At 44.9% G+C, this 22,003-nt stretch overlaps 1 protein-coding gene across 1 annotated transcript; it reads left to right on the forward strand.

Annotated features, from left to right (window-relative positions):
• Positions 1–5,303: 5,303 nt before the first annotated feature.
• Positions 5,304–5,888, forward strand: LOC142583515 (uncharacterized). Its single transcript, XM_075694004.1, has one exon. The coding sequence runs from the start codon at positions 5,304–5,306 to the stop codon at positions 5,886–5,888; it is 585 nt and encodes a 194-aa protein (XP_075550119.1).
• The last annotated feature ends 16,115 nt before the right edge of the window (positions 5,889–22,003 follow it).

The raw sequence follows: 22,003 nt of genomic DNA on the forward strand, positions 1-22,003 counted from the left end.
GCCAACGAGACATTCCTTGACGGCCTTTGCCATATGCTCGATAAATTCATCACAAATGGTTTTTGACAGATACGATGGGTGACCTTTTCCTTTGTTCCCGTAGCGTTTGATGTGCTCCTCTATAAAGGGATCAAACTTGGCAATGGCCTGAAGCAATCCTGTATAATTGCCATTTCTCGGTGAACCAAAAATTTTCTCACTGCCCCTAAATGCTAGGTTTCGCTCAGCTAGAAGCTTAACTACAACAACTACGCGCTTCAACACCTCTGTGCAGTAAGCGGTCTCAGTGACAAGATGCTTAACCAGCTTTTTGTCAGTTGTGCTGCTCGAGTTAGAGTGGGCGAGCCATGCTGCCACGTAGTTCCGGTGCTCGATGCTATTTTCATGTGTGCAAACCTTTTCTTCTGCTCTTTTCCAATCAGAAAAGTCGTGTGTGGTGAAAGCACTGGGGTTGCTTGAAATCGAAAATACAGTAGTTTGCACATGAAACACTAAATGCAACCTTTGGACTCTGAGTACATTAACTAGTGTCGCTCGTACGCCTCCCCATTTACAGCATTTCGCACGAAAAGATGAGGTGACCTGGAGCGTTTCTGAGTCTTGTATTGCCTTTCGGAAGATGGAAAACTTTCTCCCCAATTTTGAAAATACAATGGCCCTTTCTCAAGGCATACACTCCGAAAGCTGTCAGTAATAACGTCTGGCCACTTAGCAGGGTCACTTCGGAGAATCTCGCAACGTACCTCTTGCTGCGGGGGTGTCTGTACTTCTCTGTTGCAGCAACGAGAAGCCATCTCATTCATCCTCTCTAGGCACACTTTGGGGGTGGGAACATGATTATTTGAAGCCAAACTAAAAGGAAACAAGTGAGTCAGTTCTTGGAGTGTTGTTTCCTGGCACTCGTCAGTAGAAGGAGGCTCATCAGGGAGGTTTGGCACCTGTTGATCAGCAGTAGTAAAAATCGGGCGTGGCGGACCGGACACCTGGAGCTCTGTGGCAGGGGCCCGGTCAAGTAGCATAGACGTTGCTGACTCGGGAACAGGACAGGGCTCGGTTAGCGTCGGTTGCTCAGAAATATGGATGACCGAGGTTGGCACCATTTTCACAGGATCGAGACAACCAAGATGAGTCAAGCCTTGCTTCTTGCCAGGAAACCGTGGTGATGGAGTTGGCAAGTCCACAGAAGCACAGTCGGTACTATTGGAAGTTTGACACGGACTCTGGGTAGAGCAATCATACTGCTCCACGGAAGCTGCATTCAGTAGGTACTTTGTCATCTTTGGTAGCTTCTTTTCACGCTCTTCTCTTTCTAACTTCGCCTTTCGTTTAGACGCACCACTTTGATGCTTCCGACCGAGCATTTTCGCATGAATGGATGCTAATTATTCACCGGGCAATTTGTCAGTCCGACGCGACCGCAGGTGTCAAACGGTAGCCGTTCCGATGACTGGCGCACGCTGCCTGGATGGTCCGTGGTTGGCCGAGAGTGGTGCGTCCCCCGGGAGCTCCTCAGCAAGCGGGCTTATGCAAGCTTAACCGGCGGCTCGGGGCTGAATCGCAGCCCGCCATCAACTTCCTTTTACAGACGCGCGCCGCGTCTGTCTGTTACTAGCGCCAAAGCAGGCGTTCACATACGCATAGAGTTCCTTGTACAAATTCCCTCTTTCTTCGTACAAACTCACTCCTTCTCCCGTTCCGGTCTCGTCTTCCTATTGGCTAGGAGCGATCGTGTGTTCTGGGGGTTCTCGATTTTTCTTTGGCCCCGTCGACGCTGAGCGCGAGAACAAAGGGGAGAGGGCGACTCCTAGCGTGGGTGAAATTACAGTGTCTACAGCACTCTACGTGGTTACAGAAATTACAGCACTCTACGTGGTTGTACGGGGCTGGCGGCCACGCATCATTATGAAACTTCCCAAATAACAATTCGGGTCGTTTTGGCACTTGGTATAACAGTAAACGAGGGATCCAAAAGAAAGCTTTGATTGCTCCGCAAATATATATATTTCTCTGTAATCCTTCCAGGGCTAATTTTAAGAAAACGCTGCTAGGAATCTTTATTTTACACTTTCGCTTGTTTACTTGTCCTTGGCAATGTTCTTCCTGCGCTTCTTTCCTGCGTCAGTCCATTTGATGTGTTTCCTAGTTTGTCAAGTAAAGGAGAGGTGTATCTCATAGGCATACCTGTGAAATACATTTTATGTTGCTTCTATTTTTTGTGTTTACGCGTCTTTGTGGCAAACATCGGGAATTCTTCACATTTGTACTAGTAAAGGAAACCTGAGTACGTGCCTGGTGAGGGTGTTTCACCACGACCTCGCACTTTTATGTTTGTGCACTACATTTGCATGCCATATTGCAGTTAGCGTGAAGCCTCTACGAAATGTTAGAACCACAAAAATAAGACTGCTAAACATTCTCGCTTGTAAGTAAGCTTGTTAGATAATTAAGACATGCGCGCTGGAGCCATTTGTTCAGATATGGAGGCTACAAACGTAGCATATGTCAATGTGGTCACAAAGAAAGCTGTCCTTTATGTGTGTAAGCTGTCTCAACTAAGTACAGGATATCCAATTGTGGTTTCAGTTGAAAGAGGACAGTTGGCTCTTGCGAATAGAAATGAGTGCCTGTCGTTTTGTGAAATCTCATCACTATAGATAGTGGCCCAGGGGGTTACGCCTTTCACCAATTTGTCTGGTCATGGTTTAACGCCTTGTGCAAAAGCCCCATTGTTCAAGTTGCTCATCAGGCACGTTAATGCGACTGATTGTCTGCGTCGGTAAGGATAAGAGCTTCGAACTCCATGCCTGGATTGTGGAAACTGCTAGAAATAGTTTGCAATGCCTGCCTCTCAGCAGTCTGCTACTGAGCAACATCAGCTTGGTCTTCCATCGTCTTCACTACCCATTCCACAAAAGGTTGAGTTTCAAGTTGGTATATGCCTCATAAGCTGGCCGGGAAAATTCCTATCCAAGTGACTCTCATGTGTAGCACTCTTATGTCTATGTGTTGTGCTGTGCTCATCCTTCCCTCATTGCCTCTATAAAATTTAATGTGGTGTTGCAAAGCGACCCATTCAGTAGACGTTTCCTAATCTATTTCTCTTTTTATTGCGATAGTAATTATATGGACACGCCAGGCGTATTTCTGCCGTCAGCGTCGCCATCGCCGTATGGTTCCGTATAAAGTCCAAAAGCGATAAAATGTCGCCGTGTGCTGTATGTGCGAGTCAAAGCGGGCGAAGGTGAGCCGGCGATCGCGGATCAATCTCGTGCATACAAGAGAAGGAAGCGGGAAGGAAGGGCGCCGTCTTCCGTCGCGCGCGCTCCCACCATCACTCTCCATCGTAATGCAAGTGTTATCGCCTATTTATACCACGAATAAAGGACTTGCGCAAATCGGCTTTTCTGAAAAAAGAAAAGGTAAGCCTATTGCCCAGTAGTATGCCGGCGAAGGCAGGTTCACTCCTCTGAGAAGCACTGATATGTCATATCCATCACTCTCCATCCTAATGCAAGTGTCGCCGCCTGTTTACGTGTTGATAAACTAATCGCGCGAGCCGGCTTTTCTGAAAAAAAAAAAAAGAGTAAGCCTATATAGCCGATGGTAATATATTCGCGAAGGCAGGTTCACACTTCTTTAGAAAGCACTGCATGGTTCGTCATATACACTCTTAATGCTCATGCAAGTGTTGCCGCCTATTTACGCGAAGAATAAACGAATTCCGCCAATGGGCTCTTCCGGAAGAAAAGGTAACCCTGTGGCCCAGTAATATATCGGCCAAGGCAGGTTCACTCACTTCTCTGAGAAGCGTTGGTTCGTCATATACATCATTTTTTTTTTTATTTGGGGTTTTACGTGCCAAAACCACTTTCTGATTATGAGGCACGCCGTAGTGGAGGACTCCGGAAATTTTGACCACCTGGGGTTCTTTAACGTGCACCTAAATCTAAGCACACGGGTGTTTTCGCATTTCGCCCCCATCGAAATGCGGCCGCCGTGGCCGGGATTCGATCCCGCGACTCATATACATCATTCTCAGTGCTGATGCAAGTGTTGCCGCCTATTTACGCGATAAATGCATTCTTCCGGAAGAAAAGGCAACCCTGTGGCCCAGTAATATATCGGCAAAGGCAGGTTCAATCACTTCTCTGGCAAGCGCTAGTTCGTCATACAGAACACTCTTCATGCTGATGCAAGTTTTGCCGCCTATTTGGTTGGTTAGTACAAACTTTTATTGAGTGTCCTGCAGACTGATGACCCGGGCTCAGGTCTCCCACGTCGGGACGTCCAGGCCTTGCCAGTCGCCGCTTCGCGGGCCTGCTGGGCGGCCCGCATTCGATCAGCGACCGTGAAGCTGTGCAGGTGGTCGTTCGGGCATTGGATAACTTGTTAGGTGGACAAAAACTTCGTCGCGCCGGAAAGAAAGCGTTAGGCAATTCATTGTAACCCGTTAGCCTGTCCTTGTCTGCGTGAACCTCAAGGGCTGTTCTGTGACGGTCAATTGCGTCGCGTGCAGAGGAGTGTGCCGTCTCGTTAAAGTGCAACTCCGGCGTTTTTTGAACCATATTAGGATATTGTCATATTCAAAGGGCGTTGACAGTCCTGTCACCGATAGATTGGTTAACTTTGCTTACAAATTCATCAATAATTTTTAATAACCAGTAAACGAGATACCTAAACCGACATCTGCTTCGTGTGACGTCACGATGGGTCGATGACGTGAGATAATACACTACCACAACGTAAACACTGAGAACGCGTGCTAAACACGCACTGCACGTGGTACTAACGCCAAAGAAGCGAATTTGATAATGTCTCTTGAAGGTACAGGGAGCGTTTACAGATTTTCCGAACTAGACAGCTACGAGGCGATTACAGCGGCGCTGGTGGTGTAGTCTCTGACGTCACAAACGCAGGTGGCCAGTAAAAAGTCATGAGTCGGGAACGTAACCAATCCTTGAAATACATTTTTAGGAAAACTAAATTACTTGCAGCCCATACCGCTTGGCACAGCTAATCAGAGTGCAAAAGAGAACGTATACATTGAACATTTTTCCAAGACCAGCGGGCATCGAAAAATCGCCGGAGTCGCCTGCCGTATCGCGTCAATGCAAGCCAGTCTATCGCACCACGAAGTGCGCATGCACTTACTGATTCGCACAGAATAAAAGCAGCCACGCTATCTTCAATAAACCATTACATTGCTTGCACCTGCTGTGTCTGTTGTTGTTACCCGCGCTACAGCAGTGGCGACGAGGATGGGATTTGATCTGAGCATGGCCGGCAACTGACAGGATCGAATGATGGCATCTCGCCTAGCGGTTTTCGACGAGACGGTGAGCAGCTGGAGCACGTACAGGATACGGCTGGAAGCTTATTTTGAAGGCAATGGAATTACCGACACGGCCGAACGCCGAGCTCTGCTGGTGTCTTCATTGAGCGATAATGTCGTGCGCATGTTGCAAGGACGCCTTCCAACCGTGTCGGTTAACAGCCAGACTTACGATGAAGTCGTTGAATACCTCGAGGAACACTACAATCCTCAAGTTAATGAAATGGCGGCGAGTTTCTGGTTCTTCATGCGCAAGCAAAGGTACGGAGAGAGCGTTCGGGAATACATTGCCGACCTTCGGAGACTGGCGGAAAGTTGCAACTTCCGCAACTCGCTGCACCGTATGCTGCGAGACCGCATAGTATGCGGAATCAGGGACGACGACGCACGACGCTGCCTGTTAACGCGGAAGAAGCTAACTTTGGTGGAGGCAGAAGAATTTGCCATAGCTTCAGAGAAAGCGCTAGGCGACGTTCGTGACATGGGAGAAGCAAACCCAGTGACTACGGGAGCCAGCACTAATGCTGTACAGTCGCAGCGAGGACGACTACCCTAGACGAAGTGGAAGACTGCAAAGAACAACCATTCATGTGAGCGTTGCGGCGGCACCCACGCAACACACATCTGCCGTCATCGAAACATCAAGTGCCACCATTGCGGCAGGAAACGTCATCTGGCGAAGGTTTGCAGCAGTGGCCGCCCTCGGGAACGTGGTGCCTTTGCCGTCGAGGAAATTGAAGGTGAGAGCGAAGAAGCAATGTTGCTTGCTCTTGTCGCTCACAGCTCCGCCGACAGAGCTACGTTGAAGCCTCTCGAAGAAGAGTTGACATGGCATGGCCGGAAATTGCGAATGATTCTAGACACGGGTTGTCCAGTCAGCGTCATACCGAAGAGCATACTTAAAGAAACATCGCAAATGGTGGCCGGCACTGGAAAAAACGTCGCTCCGCTTAACATGCTTCCTGGGGCCATTGCCAGTTGTCGGCGAGATAACCATGAGCGTTCAGTCTGGATCGACTGTTGTGACCAGCACGCTAATCGCGGTGGCATGTAACGGACCACTGCTCTGCGGCCGGAACACGATAGAGGCCTTCCGTAAGGCGGGTGTGTCCTTCTGGGACACTAGAACCACCGCACGTGTAAATGTTGTTCGTGATAACAGGATGACGCCTCTGCTCGATGAATTTTCGGATCTTTTCGACAACAAGCTTGGCTGTTGCAAGGGCCCCCCTGTGCAATTACACTTCAAAGAAGGAGCCCGCCCACCTTTCTGTAAGGCACGTACAGTGCCTTATGCCATGCGCTCCAAAGTTTCGGCCGAGATCGACCGTCTTGTGCAAGACGGAGTGCTTTCGTTGATAAGCATATCAGATTGGGCAACACCGGTGGTTCCGGTAGCAAAAAAGAACGGCGATATACGATTGTGCGTCGACTTCAAGTTAACAGTCAACCTGGCGTCGCACTTGGAACCGTATCCCCTGCCCAAAATTGAAGACATATTTGCGGCGCTTTCTGGAGCATCGCCGGAGTTGGTAGGCTTAGGAAAGACTGCGTTTATGTGGGCGAGGAACCAGACCGCGGTGATCGCAGTTTCCCGAGCTTGAGTTGTGCTTTGGAGAATCCTGAAAGCTTCCGGCGAAATCCTTCCCTTGGCGTAATTTCGGACTGCTGTGCTCCGTGTCGCTCAGTCACTCACTTCTCCGAGAAGCGCTGGTTCGTCATATACATCACTGTCAATGCTGATGCAAGTGTTGCCGCATATTTACGCGATGAATAAGCGAATTGCGTAAATCAGCTTTTCTAGAAAAAAAAGTAAGCCCAGTATCCAGTACTTCATAGAGAACTTAATGGACCTGGCTGAAACAATATTTTCTTGGGCTATGGGCTTAGCGGTCGTTCCATTTTTTTTTAGAAAATTAAACTGAGCTTATTCGTTTGTTTATCGCGTAAATCGGCGTCAGCGCGTGCGTGCAGAGTGGTGTGTGCGAAGGAGCCGTGCTTTACAGAGAACTTATTGGACCTGGAAGAAACAATACTTTCTTGAAATATACGGTCACCGTTTTATCAATTTTCGGAGGAAATTATGCTGAGCTTATTAGTTCATTTATCGCGTAAATCGGCGTAAGCGCGTGCGTGGGGAGTGCGTTATGCGAAGAACCGACGCTTTACAGAGAACTTATTGGAGCTGACTCAAACAATATTTTCTTGGGCTATAGCCTTACCGTTTTTCACTTTTCTGAGAAAACTAATCTGAGCTTATTCGTTTGTTTATCGCGTAAATCGGCGTAAGCACGTGCGTGGGGAGTGATTTATGCGAAAAACCAACTCTTTACAGAGAACTTATTGGACATGGCTCCAACAATATTTTCTTGGGCTATTTTCTAGGCTTACCGTTTTTTCCATTTATTTCGAGAAAACTAATCTAAGCTTATTCGTTTCATTATCGCGTAAATCGGCTTAAGCACGTGCGTGGGGAGTCATTTATGCGAAGAACCAACGCAATATCACCAACGGTAGCTAGGGAAGTCAGAAAAAAAATCTTTTTGCACCCCCCCCCCCCTGCCAAAATATATGCACCCGGAAAATAACAAACAGGAGGCAAAACAAGCCGATGCATTACAAATAGATTCGGTGAAATTTCGGAACATGAGATGGCCTATGTAGACGCGACCAGGAATGTGACGTGGTGGCGGTGCTTTTGTGGAAACGGCCGTCAGCGGCTGGGGTAATCCCGTGACAGCTGCCTCTGCGCGGGCGCAACATAGAAGTTCCTGAGTAAATTGCGATCGCGTTAGCTTGCGCTGGAACGGATGCAAAATTTGTGATCAGTAACAGCAAAACTGCCATACAAAATGTTAGCAAAGGAAGGATCTCGCCCTTAGCCGCCAGAATCCTAGGCCAGAGAAAGTTAAACAGAAAAATTGAAATAATTTAGACACCGGCGGACGAAGCAGTCCCCGGAAACGAGGCGGCCCACGAGCTGGCTCGAGATCTCTATATACCGCCGAGCCGCTACGGGGCCCCACGCATGCTAAAATATGGGGAGATCAAGCAGCATTAGAGATTGGCTCGTAGACTGGTATCCCCGCCAGAGAATAAATAAACAACAGACAAGCGGTCTCGTGGAGCCGACTGCAAACATGTGCATCCGTACCAGGTTATGGTGAACCACATGTTCCCCGAGGCCAGGTGCGATAGGTGTAATCTTTGTGGGGCGAGGGGGACCTTCGACCACATAATATGGGAATGCCCGTACGCTCCCGGGGGGACGCGCAATACTGGTAGTAGAGACAAATGGGAGACCCTGCTGCGCAGCTCGGACTCTCAATTCCAGCTCCGGCTCGTCCAACTGGCTGAAGAGGCTGCTGGGACCCAAGACCTCCCAGCCTGCTTCTGAGGCGGCAGCACCCGCCCCCTGGCCTGCGTGTCGGGGGGTGGGTAGATCACCTTATGCGTTGGAGAATAAAGTTTATTCTATCTACCTTTAGAGAGAACACATTGGACCTGGTTGAAAATATTTTCTTGGGCTTCAAGCTTACCGTTCTTTCCATTTTTCGCGAAAATTCATCTGAGCTTATTCGTTTGTCTATCGCGTAAATCAGCGTAAGCACGAGCGTGGGGTGTGATTTATGCTGAGAACCAACGCTTTACAGAGAACTTATTGGGCCTGGCTCAAACAATATTTTCTTGGGCTGTAGGCTTACCATTTTTTCTATATTTTCGAGAAACCTAATCTAAGCTTATTCGTTCCTTTATCGCGTAAATCGGCTTAAGCACGTGCGCGGGGAGGGAGTTATGCGAAAAAGAACGCTTTACAGAGAGCATATTGGACCTGGCTCAAACAATATTTTCTTGGGCTATAGGTTTTCCGTTTTTTCCATTTTTCCGAGAAAATTATTCTGAGCTTATTCGTTCCTTTATCCCGTAAATCGGCTTAAGCACGTGCGTGGGGGCAGGGGGGGGGGAGTTATCCGAAGAAGAACGCTTTACAGAAAACTTATTGGAGCTGGCTCAAAAAACGTTTTCTTGGGCTATAGGCTTACCGTTTCTTTCCATTTCGAGAAAATTTATCTGAGCTTATTCGTTTGTTTATTGCGTAAATCGGCATAAGCACGTGCGTGGACAGTGATTTATGCGACGAACCAACGCTCTACAGAGAACTTATTGGACCTGGCTCAAACAATATTTTCTTGGGCTATGGGCTTACCGGTTTTTTTTTCATTTTTTTTCGAGAAAATTGATCTCAGCTTATTCGCTTGTTTATTGCGTAAATCGGCGTAAGCACGTGGGTGGGGAGTGATTTATGCGAAGAATCAACGCTTGGCAGAGAACTTATTGGACCTGGCTCAAACAATATTTTCTTGGGCTATAGCCTTACCGTTTTTTCCATTTTTTCGAGAAAATTTATCTGAGCTTATTCTCTTGTTTATTGCGTAAATCGGCGTAAGCACGTGGGTGGGGAGTGATTTATGCGAAGAATCAACGCTTGGCAGAGAACTTATTGGACCTGGCTCAAACAATATTTTCTTGGGCTATAGCCTTACCGTTTTTTCCATTTTTTCGAGAAAATTTATCTGAGCTTATTCTCTTGTTTATTGCGTAAATCGGCGTAAACACGTGCGTGGGGAGTGATTTATGCGACGAATCAACGATCTACAGAGAACTTATTGGGCCTGGCTCAAACAATATTTTCTTGGGCTATAGTCTTACCGTTTTTTCCATTTTTTCGAGAAAATTAATCTGAGCTCATTCGTTTGACTATCGCGTAAATCGGCGTAAGCACATGCGTGGGGAGTGATTTATGCGACGAACCAACGCTTTAGAGAGAACTTATTGGAGCTGGCTCAAACAATATTTTCTTGGGCTATAGCCTTACCGTTTTTTCAATTTTTTTCGAGAAAATTTATCTGAGCTCATTCTCTTGTTTATTGCGTAAATCGGCGTAAACACGTGCGTCGGGAGTGATTTATGCGACGAACCAACGCTTTAGAGAGAACTTATTGGGCCTGGCTCAAACAATATTTTCTTGGGCTATAGTCTTACCGTTTTTTCCATTTTTTCGAGAAAATTAATCTGAGCTTATTCGTTTGTTTATCGCGTAAATCGGCGTAAGCACATGCGTGGGGAGTGATTTATGCGACGAACCAACGCTCTACAGAGAACTTATTGGGCCTGGCTCAAACAATATTTTCTTGGGCTATAGCCTTACCGTTTTTTCCATTTTTTCGAGAAAATTTATCTGAGCTTATTCGTTTGTTTATCGCGTAAATCGGCGTAAGCACATGCGTGGGGAGTGATTTATGCGACGAACCAACGCTTTAGAGAGAACTTATTGGGCCTGGTTCAAACAATATTTTCTTGGGCTATGGCCTTACCGTTTTTTCCATTTTTTCGAGAAAATTATACTGAGCTTATTCGTTGGTTTATCGTGTAAATCGGCGTAAGCACATGCGTGGGAAGTGATTTATGCGACGAACCAACGCTTTAGAGAGAACTTATTGGGCCTGGCTCAAACAATATTTTCTTAGGCTATAGTCTTACCGTTTTTTGGATTTTTTCGAGAAAATTAATCGGAGCTTATTCGTTGGTTTATCGTGTAAATCGGCGTAAGCACATGCGTGGGGAGTGATTTATGCGACGAACCAACGCTTTAGAGAGAACTTATTGGACCTGGCTGAAACAATATTTTCTTGGGCTGTAGCCTTACCGTTTTTTCCATTTTTTTCCAGAAAATTTATCTGAGCTTATTCTCTTGTTTATTGCGTAAATCGGCGTAAACACGTGCGTGGGGAGTGATTTATGCGACGAACCAACGCTTTAGAGAGAACTTATTGGGCCTGGCTCAAACAATATTTTCTTGGGCTATAGTCTTACCGTTTTTTCCATTTTTTCGAGAAAATTAATCTGAGCTTATTCGTTTGTTTATCGCGTAAATCGGCGTAAGCACATGCGTGGGGAGTGATTTATGCGACGAACCAACGCTTTAGAGAGAACTTATTGGGCCTGGCTCAAACAATATTTTCTTGGGCTATAGTCTTACCGTTTTTTCCATTTTTTCGAGAAAATTAATCTGAGCTTATTCGTTTGTTTATCGCGTAAATCGGCGTAAGCACATGCGTGGGGAGTGATTTATGCGACGAACCAACGCTTTAGAGAGAACTTATTGGGCCTGGCTCAAACAATATTTTCTTGGGCTATAGTCTTACCGTTTTTTCCATTTTTTCGAGAAAATTAATCTGAGCTTATTCGTTTGTTTATCGCGTAAATCGGCGTAAGCACATGCGTGGGGAGTGATTTATGCGACGAACCAACGCTCTACAGAGAACTTATTGGGCCTGGCTCAAACAATATTTTCTTGGGCTATAGCCTTACCGTTCTTTCCATTTTTTCGAGAAAATTTATCTGAGCTTATTCGTTTGTTTATCGCGTAAATCGGCGTAAGCACATGCGTGGGGAGTGATTTATGCGACGAACCAACGCTTTACAGAGAACTTATTGGGCCTGGTTCAAACAATATTTTCTTGGGCTATGGCCTTACCGTTATTTCCATTTTTTCGAGAAAATTATACTGAGCTTATTCGTTGGTTTATCGTGTAAATCGGCGTAAGCACATGCGTGGGGAGTGATTTATGCGACGAACCAACGCTTTAGAGAGAACCTATTGGACCTGGCTCACACAATATTTTCTTGGGCTATAGCCTTACCGTTTTTTCCATTTTTTCGAGAAAATTATACTGAGCTTATTCGTTGGTTTATCGTGTAAATCGGCGTAAGCACATGCGTGGGAAGTGATTTATGCGACGAACCAACGCATTAGAGAGAACTTATTGGGCCTGGCTCAAACAATATTTTCTTGGGCTATAGTCTTACCGTTTTTTGGATTTTTTCGAGAAAATTAATCGGAGCTTATTCGTTGGTTTATCGTGTAAATCGGCGTAAGCACATGCGTGGGGAGTGATTTATGCGACGAACCAACGCTTTAGAGAGAACTTATTGGACCTGGCTCAAACAATATTTTCTTGGGCTATAGCCTTACCGTTTTTTCCATATTTTTCGAGAAAATTTATCTGAGCTTATTCTCTTGTTTATTGCGTAAATCGGCGTAAACACGTGCGTGGGGAGTGATTTATGCGACGAACCAACGCTTTACAGAGAACTTATTGGGCCTGGCTCAAACAATATTTTCTTGGGCTATAGTCTTACCGTTTTTTCCATTTTTTCGAGAAAATTAATCTGAGCTTATTCGTTTGTTTATCGCGTAAATCGACGTAAGCACATGCGTGGGGAGTGATTTATGCGACGAACCAACGCTCTACAGAGAACTTATTGGGCCTGGCTCAAACAATATTTTCTTGGGCTATAGGCTTACCGTTTTTTCCATTTTTTCGAGAAAATTTATCTGAGCTTATTCGTTTGTTTATCGCGTAAATCGGCGTACGCACATGCGTGGGGAGTGATTTATGCGACGAACCAACGCTTTAGAGAGAACTTATTGGGCCTGGTTCAAACAATATTTTCTTGGGCTATGGCCTTACCGTTTTTTCCATTTTTTCGAGAAAATTATACTGAGCTTATTCGTTGGTTTATCGTGTAAATCGGCGTAAGCACATGCGTGGGGAGTAATTTATGCGACGAACCAACGCTTTAGAGAGAACTTATTGGACCTGGCTCACACAATATTTTCTTCGGCTATAGGCTTAATGTTTTTCCATATTTTCGAGAAAATTCATCTGAGCTTATTCGCTTGTTTATCGCGTAAATCGGCGTAAGCACATGCGTGGGGAGTGATTTATGCGACGAACCAACGCTTTAGAGAGAACTTATTGGACCTGGCTCAAACAATATTTTCTTGGGCTATAGCCTTACCGTTTTTTCCATTTTTTTCGAGAAAATTTATCTGAGCTTATTCTCTTGTTTATTGCGTAAATCGGCGTAAACACGTGCGTGGGGAGTGATTTATGCGACGAACCAACGCTTTAGAGAGAACTTATAGGGCCTGGCTCAAACAATATTTTCTTGGGCTATAGCCTTACCGTTTTTCCATATTTTCGAGAAAATTAATCTGAGCTTATTCGTTTGTTTATCGCGTAAATCGGCGTAAGCACATGCGTGGGGAGTGATTTATGCGACGAACCAACGCTTTAGAGAGAACGTATTGGACCTGGCTCAAACAATATTTTCTTGGGCTATAGTCTTACCGTTTTTTCCATTTTTTCGAGAAAATTTATCTGAGCTTATTCGTTTGTTTATCGCCTAAATCGGCGTAAGCACATGCGTGGGGAGTGATTTATGCGACGAACCAACGCTTTAGAGAAAACTTATTGGACCTGGCTCACACAATATTTTCTTGGGCTATAGGCTGACTGTTTTTCCATATTTTCGAGAACATTAATCTGAGCTTATTCTCTTGTTTATCGCGTAAATCGGCGTAAGCACATGCGTGGGGAGTGATTTATGCGACGAACCAACGCTTTAGAGAGTACTTATTGGACCTGGCTCACACAATATTTTCTTGGGCTATAGGCTTACTGTTTTTCCATATTTTCGAGAAAATTAATCTGAGCTTATTCGCTTGTTTATTGCGTAAATCGGCGTAAACACGTGCGTGGGGAGTGATTTATGCGACGAACCAACGCTCTACAGAGAACTTATTGGGCCTGGCTCAAACAATATTTTCTTGGGCTATAGTCTTACCGTTTTATCCATTTTTTCGAGAAAATTAATCTGAGCTCATTCGTTTGACTATCGCGTAAATCGGCGTAAGCACATGCGTGGGGAGTGATTTATGCGACGAACCAACGCTCTACAGAGAACTTATTGGGCCTGGCTCAAACAATATTTTCTTGGGCTATAGCCTTACCGTTTTTTCCATTTTTTCGAGAAAATTTATCTGAGCTTATTCGTTTGTTTATCGCGTAAATCGGCGTAACCACATGCGTGGGGAGTGATTTATGCGATGAACCAACGCTCTACAGAGAACTTATTGGGCCTGGCTCAAACAATATTTTCTTGGGCTATAGCCTTACCGTTTTTTCCATTTTTTCGAGAAAATTTATCTGAGCTTATTCGTTTGTTTATCGCGTAAATCGGCGTAAGCACATGCGTGGGGAGTGATTTATGCGACGAACCAACGCTTTAGAGAGAACTTATTGGACCTGGCTCACACAATATTTTCTTGGGCTATAGGCTTAATGTTTTTCCATATTTTCGAGAAAATTAATCTGAGCTTATTCGCTTGTTTATCGCGTAAATCGGCGTAAGCACATGCGTGGGGAGTGATTTATGCGACGAAACAACGCTTTAGAGAGAACTTATTGGGCCTGGCTCAAACAATATTTTCTTGGGCTATAGCCTTACCGTTTTTTGCATTTTTTCGAGAAAATTAATCTGAGCTTATTCGTTTGTTTATCGCGTAAGTCGCCGTAAGCACATGCGTGGGGAGTGATTTATGCGACGAACCAACGCTTTAGAGAGAACTTATTGGGCCTAGCTCAAACAATATTTTCTTGGGCTATAGCCTTACCGTTTTTTCCATTTTTTCGAGAAAATTAATCTGAGCTTATTTGTTTGTTTATCGCGTAAATCGGCGTAAGCACATGCGTGGGGAGTGATTTATGCGACGAACCAACGCTTTAGAGAGAACTTATTGGGCCTGGCTCAAACAATATTTTCTTGGGCTATAGCCTTACCGTTTTTTCCATTTTTCGAGAAAATTAATCGGAGCTTATTCGTTTGTTTATCGCGTAAATCGGCGTAAGCGCATGCGTGGGGAGTGATTTATGCGACGAACCAACGCTTTAGAGAGAACCTATTGGACCTGGCTCACACTATTTTCTTGGGCTATAGGCTTACCGTTTTTTCCATTTTTTCGAGAAAATTAATCTGAGCTTATTTGTTTGTTTATCGCGTAAATCGGCGTAAGCACATGCGTGGGGAGTGATTTATGCGACGAACCAACGCTTTAGAGAGAACTTATTGGACCTGGCTCAAACAATATTTTCTTGGGCTATAGCCTTACCGTTTTTTGGATTTTTTCGAGAAAATTAATCTGAGCTTATTCGTTTGTTTATCGCGTAAATCGGCGTAAGCACATGCGTGGGAAGTGATTTATGCGACGAACCAACGCTTTAGAGAGAACTTATTGGGCCTAGCTCAAACAATATTTTCTTGGGCTATAGCCTTACCGTTTTTTCCATTTTTTCGAGAAAATTAATCTGAGCTTATTTGTTTGTTTATCGCGTAAATCGGCGTAAGCACATGCGTGGGGAGTGATTTATGCGACGAACCAACGCTTTAGAGAGAACTTATTGGGCCTGGCTCAAACAATATTTTCTTGGGCTATAGGCTTACCGTTTTTTCCATTTTTTCGAGAAAATTAATCTGAGCTTATTCGTTTGTTTATCGCGTAAATCGTCGTAAGCACATGCGTGGGGAGTGATTTATGCGACGAACCAACGCTTTAGAGAGAACTTATTGGACCTGGCTCAAACAATATTTTCTTGGGCTATAGGCTTACTGTTTTTTCCATTTTTTTCGAGAAAATTAATCTGAGCTTATTTGTTTGTTTATCGCGTAAATCGGCGTAAGCACATGCGTGGGAAGTGATTTATGCGACGAACCAACGCTTTAGAGAGAACTTATTGGGCCTAGCTCAAACAATATTTTCTTGGGCTATAGCCTTACCGTTTTTTCCATTTTTTCGAGAAAATTAATCTGAGCTTATTCGTTTGTTTATCGCGTAAATCGGCGTAAGCACATGCGTGGGGAGTGATTTATGCGACGAACCAACGCTTTAGAGAGAACTTATTGGACCTGGCTCAAACAATATTTTCTTGGGCTATAGCCTCACTGTTTTTTCCATTTTTTCGAGAAAATTTATCTGAGCTTATTCGTTTGTTTATCGCCTAAATCGGCGTAAGCACATGCGTGGGGAGTGATTTATGCGACGAACCAACGCTTTAGAGAAAACTTATTGGACCTGGCTCACACAATATTTTCTTGGGCTATAGGCTGACTGTTTTTCCATATTTTCGAGAACATTAATCTGAGCTTATTCTCTTGTTTATCGCGTAATCGGCGTAAGCACATGCGTGGGGAGTGATTTATGCGACGAACCAACGCTTTAGAGAGTACTTATTGGACCTGGCTCACACAATATTTTCTTGGGCTATAGGCTTACTGTTTTTCCATATTTTCGAGAAAATTAATCTGAGCTTATTCGCTTGTTTATTGCGTAAATCGGCGTAAACACGTGCGTGGGGAGTGATTTATGCGACGAACCAACGCTCTACAGAGAACTTATTGGGCCTGGCTCAAACAATATTTTCTTGGGCTATAGTCTTACCGTTTTATCCATTTTTTCGAGAAAATTAATCTGAGCTCATTCGTTTGACTATCGCGTAAATCGGCGTAAGCACATGCGTGGGGAGTGATTTATGCGACGAACCAACGCTTTAGAGAGAACTTATTGGACCTGGCTCAAACAATATTTTCTTGGGCCTTACCGTTTTTTCCATTTTTTCGAGAAAATTTATCTGAGCTTATTCTCTTGTTTATTGCGTAAATCGGCGTAAACACGTGCGTGGGGAGTGATTTATGCGACGAACCAACGCTCTACAGAGAACTTATTGGGCCTGGCTTAAACAATATTTTCTTGGGCTATAGTCTTACCGTTTTTTCCATTTTTTCGAGAAAATTAATCTGAGCTTATTCGTTTGTTTATCGCGTAAATCGGCGTAAGCACATGCGTGGGGAGTGATTTATGCGATGAACCAACGCTCTATAGAGAACTTATTGGGCCTGGCTCAAACAATATTTTCTTGGGCTATAGCCTTACCGTTTTTTCCATTTTTTCGAGAAAATTTATCTGAGCTTATTCGTTTGTTTATCGCGTAAATCGGCGTAAGCACATGCGTGGGGAGTGATTTATGCGACGAACCAACGCTTTAGAGAGAACTTATTGGACCTGGCTCACACAATATTTTCTTGGGCTATAGGCTTAATGTTTTTCCATATTTTCGAGAAAATTAATCTGAGCTTATTCGCTTGTTTATCTCGTAAATCGGCGTAAGCACATGCGTGGGGAGTGATTTATGCGACGAAACAACGCTTTAGAGAGAACTTATTGGGCCTGGCTCAAACAATATTTTCTTGGGCTATAGCCTTACCGTTTTTTGCATTTTTTCGAGAAAATTAATCTGAGCTTAATCGTTTGTTTATCGCGTAAGTCGCCGTAAGCACATGCGTGGGGAGTGATTTATGCGACGAACCAACGCTTTAGAGAGAACTTATTGGGCCTGGCTCAAACAATATTTTCTTGGGCTATAGCCTTACCGTTTTTTCCATTTTTTCGAGAAAATTTATCTGAGCTTATTCGTTTGTTTATCGCGTAAATCGGCGTAAGCACATGCGTGGGGAGTAATTTATGCGACGAACCAACGCTTTAGAGAGAACTTATTGGACCTGGCTCACACAATATTTTCTTGGGCTATAGGCTTAATGTTTTTCCATATTTTCGAGAAAATTAATCTGAGCTTATTCGCTTGTTTATCGCGTAAATCGGCGTAAGCACATGCGTGGGGAGTGATTTATGCGACGAAACAACGCTTTAGAGAGAACTTATTGGGCCTGGCTCAAACAATATTTTCTTGGGCTATAGCCTTACCGTTTTTTGCATTTTTTCGAGAAAATTAATCTGAGCTTATTCGCTTGTTTATCGCGTAAGTCGCCGTAAGCACATGCGTGGGGAGTGATTTATGCGACGAACCAACGCTTTAGAGAGAACTTATTGGGCCTGGCTCAAACAATATTTTCTTGGGCTATAGCCTTACCGTTTTTCCATATTTTCGAGAAAATTAATCTGAGCTTATTCGTTTGTTTATCGCGTAAATCGGCGTAAGCACATGCGTGGGGAGTGATTTATGCGACGAACCAACGCTTTAGAGAGAACTTATTGGACCTGGCTCACACAATATTTTCTTGGGCTATAGGCTTACTGTTTTTTCCATTTTTTCGAGAAAATTTATCTGAGCTTATTCTCTTGTTTATTGCGTAAATCGGCGTAAACACGTGCGTGGGGAGTGATTTATGCGAAGAATCAACGCTTTGCAGAGAACTTATTGGGCCTGGCTCAAACAATATTTTCTTGGGCTATAGCCTTACCGTTTTTTCCATATTTTCGAGAAAATTAATCTGAGCTTATTCGCTTGTTTATTGCGTAAATCGGCGTAAACACGTGCGTGGGGAGTGATTTATGCGACGAACCAACGCTTTGCAGAGAACTTATTGGGCCTGGCTCGAACAATATGTTCTTGGGCTATAGGCTTACCGTTTTTTCAATTTTTTCGAGAAAACCTATCTGAGCTTATTCTCTTGTTTATTGCGTAAATCGGCGTAAACACGTGCGTGGGGAGTGATTTATGCGAAGAATCAACGCTTTGCAGAGAACTTATTGGGCCTGGCTCAAACAATATTTTCTTGGGCTATAGGCTTACTGTTTTTCCATATTTTCGAGAAAATTAATCTGAGCTTATTCGCTTGTTTATTGCGTAAATCGGCGTAAACACGTGCGTGGGGAGTGATTTATGCGACGAACCAACGCTCTACAGAGAACTTATTGGACCTGGCTCACACAATATTTTCTTGGGCTATAGTCTTACCGTTTTTTCCATTCTTTCGAGAAAATTTATCTGAGCTTATTCGTTTGTTTATCGCGTAAATCGGCGTAAGCACATGCGTGGGGAGTGATTTATGCGACGAACCAACGCTTTAGAGAGAACTTATTGGACCTGGCACAAACAATATTTTCTTGGGCTTACCGTTTTTTCCATTTTTTCGAGAAAATTAATCTGAGCTTATTCGTTTGTTTATCGCGCAAATCGGCGTAAGCACATGTGTGGGGAGTGATTTATGCGACGAACCAACGCTCTAGAGAGAACTTATTGGGCCTGGCTCAAACAATATTTTCTTGGGCTATAGCCTTACCGTTTTTACATATTTTCGAGAAAATTAATCTGAGCTTATTCGTTTGTTTATCGCGTAAATAGGCCTAAGCACATGCGTGGGGAGTGATTTATGCGAGGAACCAACGCTTTAGAGAGAACTTATTGGGCCTGGCTCAAACAATATTTTCTTGGGCTATAGTCTTACCGTTTTTTCCATTTTTTCGAGAAAATTAATCTGAACTCATTCGTTTGACTATCGCGTAAATCGGCGTAAGCACATGCGTGGGGAGTGATTTATGCGACGAACCAACGCTCTACAGAGAACTTATTGGGCCTGGCTCAAACAATATTTTCTTGGGCTATAGTCTTACCGTTTTTACCATTTTTTCAAGAAAATTTTTCTGTGCTTATTCTCTTGTTTATCGCGTAAATCGGCGTAAACACGTGCGTGGGGAGTGATTTATGCGACGAACCAACGCTTTGCAGAGAACTTATTGGGCCTGGCTCGAACAATATGTTCTTGGGCTATAGGCTTACCGTTTTTTCAATTTTTTCGAGAAAACCTATCTGAGCTTATTCTCTTGTTTATTGCGTAAATCGGCGTAAACACGTGCGTGGGGAGTGATTTATGCGAAGAATCAACGCTTTGCAGAGAACTTATTGGGCCTGGCTCAAACAATATTTTCTTGGGCTATAGGCTTACTGTTTTTCCATATTTTCGAGAAAATTAATCTGAGCTTATTCTCTTGTTTATTGCGTAAATCGGCGTAAGCACATGCGTGGGGAGTGATTTATGCGATGAACCAACGCTCTACAGAGAACTTATTGGGCCTGGCTCAAACAATATTTTCTTGGGCTATAGGCTTACTGTTTTTCCATTTTTTCGAGAAAATTAATCTGAGCTTATTCGCTTGTTTATTGCGTAAATCGGCGTAAACACTTGCGTGGGGAGCGATTTATGCGACGAAGCAACGCTTTAGAGAGAACTTACTGGACCTGGCTCAAACAATATTTTCTTGGGCTATAGGCTTACTGTTTTTCCATTTTTTCGAGAAAATTATTCTGAGCTTATTCGTTTGTTTATCGCGTAAATCGGCGTAAGCACATGCGTGGGGAGTGATTTATGCGAAGAACCAACGCTTTACTGAAAACTTATTGGACCTGGCTCAAACAGACAGACAGACAGACAGACAGACAGACAGACAGACAGACAACGAACTTTATTTAATCCTGAGGAGCTACTGCCAGGAGCTCCTAACGGGAGGTGCTTGTAGCCACCGAGTGAATGACTGAAACCACGTTTATTCCACATTAAAATGCGCCGAAGACGCTGCGGTGGAAAGGGGCGGGGTGTTATTGCAAAAGGGGAAGGGTAAGGCTGCCACCGTTTTATCAACGAACGTCCTGGAGGCAGATAAGTGGGGGCCGCCTGACGCTTGTGGCCGTCGTGGCGCCGATCGCCGACGATAGCCACTAGGCGCGCCCACGTAGAGGACAGAACGCCGTGACGCTGCGCATTTTCCTGGGCCCTCTGGATATCCTGGGCTTGCTTTTGGACTACCGTGCTTCTGATGGCCTCCTCCCATTCGGCATCGCTGGAGAGGAAGTCGTTAGGTAACGCGGGACATCGCCAGAGCATGTGAGCCATAGAGCAAAAGGTTTCACTGCAGTCGGGACAACTAGGGTCCACACTCGTGTACATCGTTTTGAGGAATCCCCGCGACGGGAAAGATCCTGTCTGCAACATTCTAAGAGTAGCTGACTGACCTCTACTGAGATTCGGATGAGGCAGGGATAAATTATCCGACCATGTTGGTAACCTTTAATAATTTCATTAAATGTGAGGAGTGGATCGTTCTGCTCAGTCCCTTCCTGCCCCTCCGGAGCCTCCAGACCGTCGCGGCGTGTGAGTTCTCGCGCACGGTCGCGGGCCAGCTCGTTGAGGTTTGGGAAGCCCTCGAGAACGTTCGTCCGCATGTATGCGGGGAACCACGTGATATGAGAACCGGGGAAGCCCTTTTCTCTAGAATAGAGGCCGCTTTGCGTGCGAGGTTACCCGATTCGAAAGCTCCGATTGCGTCTCTCGAATCAGTGTAAATGTAGGAACGCTCTGGATCACACGAAGCCAGCGCAACCGCAATTTGCTCTGCTTTACTCGCGGTAGCCGCTGTGACCGAGACCGAGGATGGAAGCACCCCCTGCCCGTCTACAGTCGACAACGCGAACTTTCCTGTTCCCGTTCTGCGCCGCATCGACAAAGACCGCGGAGTCTCGCATCTCTTTCTTCAAGATGGCTCGTGCACGGGGTTTACGTCTACCCTCGTTATGCTGTCGATGTACGTTTCGCGGAAGGGCCTCACCAGGTAGGTCGCCCTCGTTACTCGTGTCAATGTTATGCGCCGGTCCTTCATTATCCTAGGAGCCATGCCAACCTCGTCGAGAATTCGCCTGCCAGCTTTGGTCGACGATATCCTAACCATCTGGGCATCTGACCTGTGCCTCTATGATCTCGTCTATGCTATTCTGCATGGCGAGTTGATCTAGCCTGTCGGAGCTCGTGGCAATAGGCAAGCCCAGAACTTTCTTGATGCTCTTGCGCATGAGGGTACTTCATTTTGTCTTTTCCGTTTTTGTCCATACTAGAGCTGACGCCACATAGTTAAATTGCTCATGAGAAAGGCGTTGTACATTCGAAGGAGGTTGTCTTCACCTAACCACTTCTTTCGGT

This window comes from Dermacentor variabilis, chromosome 5 (assembly GCF_050947875.1).
Source record: "Dermacentor variabilis isolate Ectoservices chromosome 5, ASM5094787v1, whole genome shotgun sequence".
NCBI classification, from domain to species: domain Eukaryota; kingdom Metazoa; phylum Arthropoda; class Arachnida; order Ixodida; family Ixodidae; genus Dermacentor; species Dermacentor variabilis.

What these genes read in the sequence shown, in the direction of transcription:
- LOC142583515 (XM_075694004.1), top strand. Translation starts at nt 5,304, where the DNA reads ATGGCATCTCGCCTAGCGGTTTTCGACGAGACGGTGAGCAGCTGGAGC.